The following is a 10,090-nucleotide window of genomic DNA, read 5'->3' as shown; positions in this document are numbered from 1 at the left end:
TTAAATATAGACTATTAATAAAACCCACCTTATACTCTGAACTATTTCGCGAAACGAATCTATTGAGTCTAATTAGTCCATGATTAACGAATGGTGATGCTACAGTAAACAATTGTTAATCGTGAATTAATTAGGCTTAAAAAATTTGTCTAATGAAATAGCCTTTATTTATACGATTAGTTTTTGTTATCGGTCTATATTTAATAATTCTAATTAACGTCCAAACATCTAACGTGACCAAAGATTAAAAAAAAGTCCTTTGATCCACTCAGTATGATTTATAGTTTTATATTTAGAATTTTTTTAATAAGACGAAATGTCTAAATAAAAAAGTCAAACACGTAAATAAAAAAAACCGGAGGCACCTACGCCCCCCTAGTCCCCTACGCCGCTAGCTACTCCCGCGTCCGTGGCGGCCAAGGAAAAATGGATTTATATATTTAAACGATGCAGCCTGCAGGAGCCGCGAGCATCTTCACACAGCGCCGAGCAGTACTCGGTTCGGTTCGTTTCGCTGCATACGATACGACTCCGCGATCCGCGTGCCGCTGCGCCCATGGGCTCCTCCTCCTCCGACGCCGAGGCGCCGCTGCTGCTCCCGAGGAGGGGGAGCAGCAAGGGGGAGGAGGAGGTGGGGGATGGGAAGGTGCGCGGCTGCGGCGGGGGAGGACGATGGTGGCGGGAGGCCACGGCGGAGGCCGGGCGGCTCGCCGCGCTGGCGGCGCCGATGATCGCCGTCGCGCTGCTGCAGCTGATGATGCAGCTCATCTCCACCGTCATGGTGGGGCACCTCGGGGAGTTCGCGCTCGCGGGCGCCGCCATCGCCAACTCCCTCACCAACGTCTCCGGCTTCAGCGTCCTCGTGAGTGCCCCTTCTCCCCTCTGATCGTTTATCCCCCCCCCCCCCCCCCCCACCTCCTCCACCCGTGGCTTCTGATGGGTAGGATGGGATTCGCTTCGTGCATGTGGCGTCGTGTGGTGGTTGGCATCTCGCGCGGCTGCCTGCCAACGAGGTGCTTGCGGGAATGCCCCGCCATGTGGATTTCCGCCGCTGGTCAAACCTTCAAAGCATACTGAGGTGGTGTGGTGTTTAGATCGAGAAAATTTTTAGGAGAAATGTCACGTCAAATGTTTGATCTGATATTAGAAATGGTTTTTGGATACGAATGAAAAAACGAATTTCACGGTTAGCCTAGAAACTGCGAGGCGAATCTTTTGAGCGTAATTAATCAGTTATTAAGCACATATTAGATACTCTAGCATTATGGCTAATCATAGATTAATTAGGCTCAAAAGATTCGTCTTAATATTTCTTTGTAACTATGTAATTAGTTTTTTATTCATCTATATTTAATGTTTTATTTAGATGTCCAAAAATTTGATGTGATGTTTTTGAAAAATTTTTTAGAACAAAACAAGGCCTAATATACGTATGGCATAAAACCTCCTAAACACGTGAACACGGATTACTAGTTCCATTCGAGGATCCGAATCCCGTCGCTCTTATTTTTTCAGTGTGGTTGACTGATTGAAACTCACCTTCGGTAGCGCTGATTTGCGTTAATTGCTGCTTTGGATTTCAACTATTGGAGCTGAATGCTTTTACTCCATGATGCTATTGAATATTTTCGCTCTTGGTTCTCCAGTGAGGATTACAATAAGATGATGATCTATGTGAAAGCTTACGCACGAGGCTAAGGATTTGGAAGCTTCAGGTTAACATTGTGCATTGAATCACCCAGAAGATGAGAGAGAAAGCGAGCGTTCCGGCGTCCTCCCACCACCACCGTCCGGCGGGCGGCCACTCCGGCCCCCGCCGTCCAGAAAAGACCTCGTTTGTTCCTAGCTCCTGGGCGGACGCAGTGCGGGGCCCTGCACGGGCATCACGGCGCCCTGTGCTATCCCAGCAAGATGTGGAGGACGACTGGCAGCTTGTCCGTCGCAGGCGAAGTAAAGAGCCCTCAACCACCGTCACCAACTCGGCACCATTTACTCCGGTCAGGAGACCCATTCCCCGCTGGTTGCACGGCCGCTGCTTCCGGTGTCTGGGGCTGGGACACCTTAAAGCGGATTGCAACGAGGCCGAGCGCTGCTTTCGTTGCTGGTACCCCGGTCATCTCGGCCGGGACTGCGACTTCGGTCAAGGCGGGTTCGAGAAGAAAAAGCGGGCGGTGTCACCCGACGTTGCCAAGGAAGGAGAACACCGCGCGAAGCGGCTCACCGCAGCCCCGGAGCAGGCGAGCACCAAATCCTCCCACCAGATGGAAGACCTTGGCTCCCGTGACCCCTTCCTCCGTCCGGTCTCCGGGCAGTGCACGCTTTCCTGGGAGGTTTTTCCATTTATGCCATTAAAAAAAAAAAGATGGTGCCTCTTTGTGCCACTAAAAAATCTGCCTCCCTCTGCCATCGTGGAACTTATCACGTCCTCCAAACCATTCTTTCATTATTCTGTTAGGATTTAACCATTTAGAAGCTCTGACACGTGGGCCTGGGTAGAAAAAATATCCATCTTACCCTTTCAGCTTGCTCTCTAATTAAAATGTTCAATGTTCATTCACAGGTGTTGAAACTAAATTTCACCGAGTAAAAGTTAGCACAAAGGAATCGAGTAAAAAGTAGCCCATACAAATCACCAGTTCAGTGCAACACTAGCATCGAAATTACCACAGTGATTAAGGAGGAAACAACTAATTAATCGCTAGTTCCGGCCACTGACACACGTGACGCAGAGACCGACCATGGGCAAGAACGCGAGCCGCCCCGCCGTCGTCCTTGTCGTGCTACTGCTGCTGACGCTCCGGTAGCTGGAGGCCGACGTGGTCTCCTCGTGCTCCGGCGTGATCTCCGACATGTCGCCGTGTCATGCATGGACTTCCTGCAGGGCGACGAGGACCACCCCTCCGGCGAGTGCTGTGACGATCTGTCCAGCCTGGCCACCGCCGCGGCCACCACCGAGGACCGGCAGCGGTGAGGCCTTTCTTCTGTGGCTTGGGGGAGGCGGGTTCTTGGCGACGAAGTCCTTGAGGCCGACCTCGCCGCCGGGGAATCCACCGGTGAGCCTCATCATCTCCTTCTCGAACGCGCCCGGATCCACCCCCTGCGGCGATGGCGGAGCCTCCGCAAGCTCACCCGACATAGTGCTTCTGGTGGACGGCGGCGCGGCGAGGGAGTCGGAGGCAAGCTCTTTGTGGATGCCGACTTTGCCGTTGCAGAGTCCCAGGCCACCGAGGAGGTCGGTGACGCGGAATGAGGCCGAGGGATGAGGGAGGCGGACGACACGGTGGTGGTGCGGCAACGGCGACGATGACGGGCAGAGGAAGGACGAGGGCGAGAAGAAGTCCTGGTATGGTTGTGGGGCTCGTGGGATCGCCGGCCGGGGAGGTGGCTGCCGGCGCGCGCCGTTCAGGGAGAGATGCGCAGGGAGGCGGCAGCTGTTGGGCACAGGGAGAGAGAACGCTGAGAGATGCGGACGCTCGCACACGAGCAAGCCTCTCAACCCTAAGGGCATTTTGCTATGCTGTTAGCCACCGTTAGAGCAAAAACGAACGGAATGGTATGGAGGGCGCGATAAAGTTCGACGATGGCATAGAGGGAGGCTCAAACTTTTGAGTGACATAGAGACATGCACCATCTTTTTTAATGGCACGCAGGTAAAAACCTCCTTTCCTGGACACTGGGGATGGCGATGCTAGAGCAAGACCTTCGTGGCTGTGCGCTGGTTTCGTCTATCATTTCTGGCCGTCGTGAGGTTTCGCCAGCAATAGTCGTCGAGCAACTCCGACGCCTCGGCATCCAGCCAAACAAAGTCCGTGTCGAGGTAACCCATCCCTCCTATTTTCTCCTCACATTCGCCGATGAAGCAGACTGCACCGCTGTCCTTCACCACTCCCGCCGGCTCATGGTGCGAGGTGCTTGCCTGTCCTTCCGCCCGTGGTACCGCGGAACCCACGACGGGAGCACTCGACTCCTCTACCTCGTACTACTCACGATTGAAGGGCTCTCGGCACATGCCAACGAGCTGAACGCCATCGGCCAGGTCATCAACAGCCTGGGTGGCCAACTGATAGAGGTGGCCGCGCTGGTGGATGCGTGCATGACGGAGGTGTCCATCTGGGTACGTGACCTGTCGGCCATCCCGAAGGAGCTAACGCTGGCTATCCCGGAGCCGATGGTGCCGTGGGACGAGGAGCCGGCCACGGATGATCCGGACGTGTTTGAACTCATCGACTCCGAGCGGCTTCCGGGGCCGCCCGTCTGTAAGCCCTGCATGACCTACGACCTCCTGATCCATGTTCTCGAGACGGCGGATCCGGTCCGTTCGGCGGCCACCGCAGCCGCTCTGCCTGAAGATGAAGACGAGGGTAGAGGTGCGCCGCCTCTACAGCACCTACATGGGCCGTGTCGATGGCACAGGGCCAGGGCTAGTCCTTGGCGGCGGACATCGTTTTGCGGGGCGGGTTTGGGCACGGCACCATTATCAACTTTCCTATAGAAAACTTTTGCAAAAAATATACCGTTTAGTAGTTCGGGAAGCGTGCGCGCGGAAAACGAGGAAGTTAAGTTAACTAAGGGGCCTCCCTAACGCGGCCTTATTCTAGAAAAGAAACATCTCCCTCTTAGCTATTGCTGTAAATAAACCCTTAGACCCTGAAATCGTAACATATGCCACACTACATATAGTCATGCTTTTGACTTAGAAATGCTTTCCTACACTTCACATGCCATGCAGCACATGGATGATCCGTTTGTATTTTTGCATTTCATCTAGCGTTCCTACGTAGTGCTAGCCGTGGTGGCCCTGGGTAGAATTGTAATATTTAGTTGCTTTAGTCTATATTAATCATATTATTAGTTGAAAATAAGAATATTATATGTGTTATGATATGCATAGGACCCTTGGTAATTTTTTTTTGGGTTTGCCACTGGCCATCACCATCATTTTTACACTATCTCTGTGCTTTATCCTGATAATCTGACTTTTGTTCTTCCCTGAACTATCTATATTTTATTACTGATGCAGTTTTCCTTTTAGATGGGACTGGCATGTGGGCTGGAAACTATTTGTGGTCAAGCTTATGGAGCAGAACAGTATCATAAGCTATCTTTATATATGTACAGGTCCATAATTGTGCTTCTTCTTGTGAGTGTACCCATCGCGATCATATGGGTTTTCATCCCAGAGGTACTTCCTCTTATAGGTCAACAACCAGAAATAGCAAGTGAAGCTGGGAAGTATGCACTGTGGCTAATCCCTGGTTTATTTGCTTTCACCGTTGCTCAATGCTTATCAAAGTTCCTCCAGACTCAAAGCCTAATCTTTCCTATGGTTCTAAGCTCATCGATAACACTATCACTCTTCATTCCTTTGTGTTGGTTCATGGTTTATAAAGTTGGGATGGGTAATGCTGGAGCTGCTTTATCAGTTAGTATCTGTGATTGGGTTGAAGTGACTGTTCTTGGTCTTTACATTGTGCTCTCACCTTCTTGTGAGAAAACTCGTGCTCCACTCACATGGGAAGCTTTTAGAGGGATTGGCAGTTTTTTGCGGTTGGCTGTACCATCAGCCCTCATGATTTGGTAAGTAAATGCTACTACTCCCTAATTTGCAAAATGTCATTTGAATAATGTAAGGTTTCAAGGATGACTGAAAATCTCACCAAATTTTGCTATATTTTGGACATTAGAATCTTCTTGATTACTCTTGTATGCTTAATCTATTATCTTTTCCTGCCATAGGACACTGACATGGTACAGAAAACTGAACACGTATTATTGTGGTTTCGACATGTTGGGGATATCTGTTGTTCTTATGAATTATTTGCAAACTTTATTAGGAAAAATGCATTGATATGAGCACTTTTGATTGCAAATATACTAATATCATGTTGCTAGTTTGAATAGTTTTTATCTATACCCATAGTCAAGTATTTAAACATCGAGCACACGCGTTCTGTGTTTATTAGTGATAGAATATATAGGGGATAGCTACTTCTATTCTCTTATAAAGCTAAATTTCACAATTAGAAGAAATAATGTGCAGTATTAAAAACCTTCAAGCTAGTTTGGTACCTTTTGAGGAATCATTATCGATGGTCTTTTAACATCTGCACGATTTGATGGGAAGCACCAGCTTAGATATTTTTTAGCTGTGATGACTTTGTAGAAGGCTGAAGCCTCCAACACTACATTAGATTGAATTTTGTGAAACATGGCGTACAAGCAAATGGTTTTGCCAACAAATAAGGACTTTCGGAGAAAAGGGGATGATGGCAATGAAGCATCCACACTAAATTCAAAAAAATAAGAATCCTTTAATGTCTTCTAACTTTCCATGAAACCAGAATCATCTGGCTATGAAATCTTAAGGCTGTAACAGTTTCCTGTCTCTCTAAATGTGAGATATCTTTCAATGCTTACGATTGTGCCTGAGCCCAAAATCCTTTGTTTTATATAGATTAACTAATGTTTCATTGGATGTTGAAGACAAAATGTGTACAAGAATTGGGACGACATGGAACATTCATTTAAATTGCAGTGCACGTTGTTTGAAATGCCACTTGAGTCTATGTTTCCTGCTCTCTTATTATAAATTGGTAGGCTCGTCGTACCTTATGTGAAGTTAAATTATGAAGTTATTTTACAGTAAAATTTAAAGTAATATTAAGTATGGTAAACTTCAAACTGCATAACTTTTCTTCCCCAGAATATAATTTAGCCTCACTTGACAACAGCCTTGAATGGTGGTCTTATGAGCTTCTCGTTCTGCTTTCTGGGATCCTACCAAATCCAGCACTTGAAACTTCTGTGCTTTCTATATGGTATGCACTACATTCAACAAATAATAGATTCTTCCAGTATTTGCTTTGATATCTAACAAATAAATACATCTGGAGCAGTATTTCTACAGTTGTGTTGGTGTACAATCTCCCTCATGGTATTGGAACAGCTGCAAGGTGGGCCACTCATTTTTCAGCGTGCTTAAGTTTCATTTTTACCTATCAGATGTTTAAACTAATGCATGCTATATCCATTTGGCAGTGTTCGCGTCTCAAATGAACTAGGTGCAGGCAACCCAGAAGGTGCCCGATTGGTAGTAGGGGTTGCTTTATCTGTTATACTTTGTTCAGCGGTCCTAGTGAGTGTGACCCTTCTAGCATTGCGCAACTTCATCGGAATTGCTTTCAGCAATGAGGAAGAAGTCATAAATTATGTGACCAAAATGGTACCTGTCCTTTCCGTCTCAGTTATTACAGACAGCCTTCAGGGTGTCCTCTCAGGTATCAAATTTACTTCTAAATGCCAGTTTCATTATATAGAGATGTGGTTTTGAATATTTATGTTGTTTTATGCATATGCGTAATCCAAACCAATGTTTCTTTTAGGCATAGTAACACAATGGGAAAATTTTGCTAGAGAACATCGTAACTTTGCACGGGTTTAGTATAGGACACCACATGAAGTGACTTTTTGGGGACAACACTCTAAACATAGAAATTAGCTCTTGGACACCGCGTCCATTTGAATATTTATTTTTGTTTGAATAGGAGAGTCAAACCATGTGAAAGTTCTGAAATACCCATGGGCCCACATTTCAGGTTTCTCATCACATGTTTGTTTTTATTATGGTTTGGTTACTATTTGACTGGTTCAATCTAAACATTGCACTTAGAGGCTTATATGCAGGCCCGTGTGTGCAAGAGAGAGAAATAGAGAGATGGGAGACCTAACATGTGGGTCCATGGGTATTTCAAAACTTTGATATGGTTTCTCTCTCCTATTCAACCAGAAATAAATATTCTAATGGATGTGATGTCCACGAGTTAATTCCCACTTTTACATAGTATCTTCTCCCAAAAGCCACCGTGCGGCGTGCGGTGTTCTACAACTAAAACCATGAAGTCATGATGTCCTGTGGCAAAATTTACCAATGCAATATGATAGATGGAGATTGTTAGGAGTGATCAATACAATTGACTTACCCCTGATAAGATGTAGTAAACAGTTCCATTTGATATTAAAGCTTGTTTCTCATACACCATTTTGAATACTGAAGAAATTCTTTGTAATTCTAATGCAACTGTTAACACTTCCATTTTCATCAGGTGTTTCTAGAGGCTGTGGATGGCAGCATTTAGGGGCCTATGTTAACCTTGGTGCATTCTATCTTGTTGGGGTTCCGGTTGCTCTCTTTTTCGGTTTTGCAATGCATCTAGGAGGAATGGGTTTCTGGATGGGCATGGTAGCTGGTGGAGCGACACAGGTCACTCTTCTATCTATCATTACTGCAATGACAAACTGGGGGAAGATGGTAGGTTCCTTTTTCCATTTCTTCTCGATAAAATTTTGTCAGTACAGGTTCTTTCTAAACTGCAATGCCCTGAAGCTTGGATAACAACACTAACAAATTGTTGCGAGTGTAGAGACCATGCAGAAAATAGTAGCTCAATTCAGTCCAGTTTGAGATGTTAAAACTTTTAATAGTCTGAATTCAAATGAAGAAAAATTAATCAGCAGTTTCAAGTTATCATGGCACTAACATGGTCGTCAGTTTTGGAGGTTTTGTGTTGTACCACCATGCAAAAGAAGCTTAAGAAATATCCTGTGTTATTGTTACTTGTGTAATCTCTTTCAAAAGGGTTTAATCTTTACTACTACAAAAAGAAGCAGTGGTGGTAAAAAAAATGATTGTGAGACCCACTTATGAACCATCCCTCACTAATACTCTAATTTTTGTGGGAAGAAAAAACTCTGGGAGTTGGGACCAATGGGGCACACATGTCAGTATAAAATATATACAACAATTATGACATGATATATGCAGAAAATAATGGTAACAACATGTTAATGATAATATTCTTTAAGAAATATGCTAGTGTACCAAAGTGCACAAAGGACCTTGCTGAAAGTACATCAAGGGACATTGTTAATGTTTCCTTGTGTTGCTATAATGCATTGGTTTATGAACAAATAGTTTTCCACATTTCAGTTTGCAATCTTCATGAAGTCATACACCTGATATATGTATAAACTGATTTTGTTTTCTCATAGTATAGTCTGATCTTTCTGTTGGTTATTTCTTTGCAGGCCGATAAGGCTAGGGACAGAGTATTTGAGGAAAGGACTGCGACACAGGCAGTCTAAACGCATTGAGTAACTTATGTTGGATTCGATCTTGTAAAATTTTCCTGCACTGTACATGATTTTTTGAGAGGTGGTTATGTCCCACGGATTTGTAACAGAATGGCATATGAATCCTGTAGCATCTTAGCTCGAAGAGCTGTTCAAGTTTCAGGAAGACTTGGAAGGTAGAGATGTTATATCTTTTTTGTTGTCCTCTTTAGGAAAGCATAGGTAATTTTTGTATTGAACCAGGAGCAAAGATAATTTGGTGAGTTTAATTTTCGTCGAGTGTAATGGAAAAAAAAAATATAAAAGCTGAACGCAAGATTCTTTTTCCATCACAAGTATACCTGCTGTTTGTATTATTGTACTTACTATAGTTATTGAGGTCAAAATTCCCGGGTACTACACGACAGGGCCTTTTTAGATCGGCCTGCTCTAGGGTGGGCCGAGAATATTGCCGGGAGGCCCGTATCGATATCAGGCTACGGCCGTGTTCGGCTCTCCCACAAATAATCCCAGATTTTATCAGATCACCCAATACACACAGGCTACGGGGCATGTGAAGAAGTAGTTGACATGGAGCCCAAATATACCGATCTCTAGACATTCTGTTCACTGGGCGTATATGCATTTTTTTTCTTCTCTTTCAATAAACCTTACTCTGACATATCAGTTTAAAAGGAAATATTTTTTCTGGATTGAGAAATTATTCATATTTCAGCCCTGTAACTAGGGGCTTTGTTTCAAATCCCCCAATAGCTCTGTAAAACCTGGTTGATCTTGATTATAATACGGCTACCATATTTTAATGAAGTTCCTGTTCACCTAAAAAAAAAGAAACTAAGCGGTTTGTTTAATTTAGCATTAGCCCCTCCAACCCCTGTTTGCAATTAAGTTCAGGCGCGGTAAATTAGACAAACACAATAGTTTAGCTGGATAATATGGAATGCGCCCTTCCTAATGCTAT

At 45.1% G+C, this 10,090-nt stretch overlaps 1 protein-coding gene across 2 annotated transcripts; it reads left to right on the top strand.

Annotated features, from left to right (window-relative positions):
• Positions 1 to 480: 480 nt before the first annotated feature.
• Positions 481 to 9,498, top strand: LOC102710534 (protein DETOXIFICATION 12-like). Of its 2 annotated transcripts, none has more exons than XM_040521480.1 (7): positions 481 to 862; positions 5,033 to 5,577; positions 6,732 to 6,818; positions 6,897 to 6,953; positions 7,039 to 7,277; positions 8,103 to 8,308; positions 9,085 to 9,498. In XM_040521480.1, exons 1-7 carry the CDS (start codon positions 557 to 559, stop codon positions 9,139 to 9,141), a joined length of 1,497 nt encoding a protein of 498 aa, XP_040377414.1. In that variant the 5' UTR covers positions 481 to 556; the 3' UTR covers positions 9,142 to 9,498. The 2 variants fall into 2 exon arrangements, with proteins under 2 accessions (XP_040377414.1, XP_015699182.1); XM_015843696.2 differs by lacking the exon at positions 481 to 862 and adding an exon at positions 2,043 to 3,817 and having other exon boundaries at positions 9,085 to 9,495.
• Positions 9,499 to 10,090: the final 592 nt, after the last annotated feature.

The sequence above is a fragment of the Oryza brachyantha genome, chromosome 1 (assembly GCF_000231095.2).
Source record: "Oryza brachyantha chromosome 1, ObraRS2, whole genome shotgun sequence".
Lineage (NCBI taxonomy): Eukaryota > Viridiplantae > Streptophyta > Magnoliopsida > Poales > Poaceae > Oryza > Oryza brachyantha.
The sequence above is the reverse complement of the archived record's forward strand: the minus strand, read 5'-3'. Positions and strand labels throughout refer to the sequence as shown.

Coding starts and splice junctions, on each gene's coding strand:
- LOC102710534 (XM_040521480.1), top strand. CDS start 557: ATGGGCTCCTCCTCCTCCGACGCCGAGGCGCCGCTGCTGCTCCCGAGG. Junction 5,578..6,731: donor CCATCAGCCCTCATGATTTG/GTAAGTAAATGC, acceptor ACTTGACAACAG/CCTTGAATGGTGGTCTTATG. Junction 8,309..9,084: donor TGACAAACTGGGGGAAGATG/GTAGGTTCCTTT, acceptor ATTTCTTTGCAG/GCCGATAAGGCTAGGGACAG.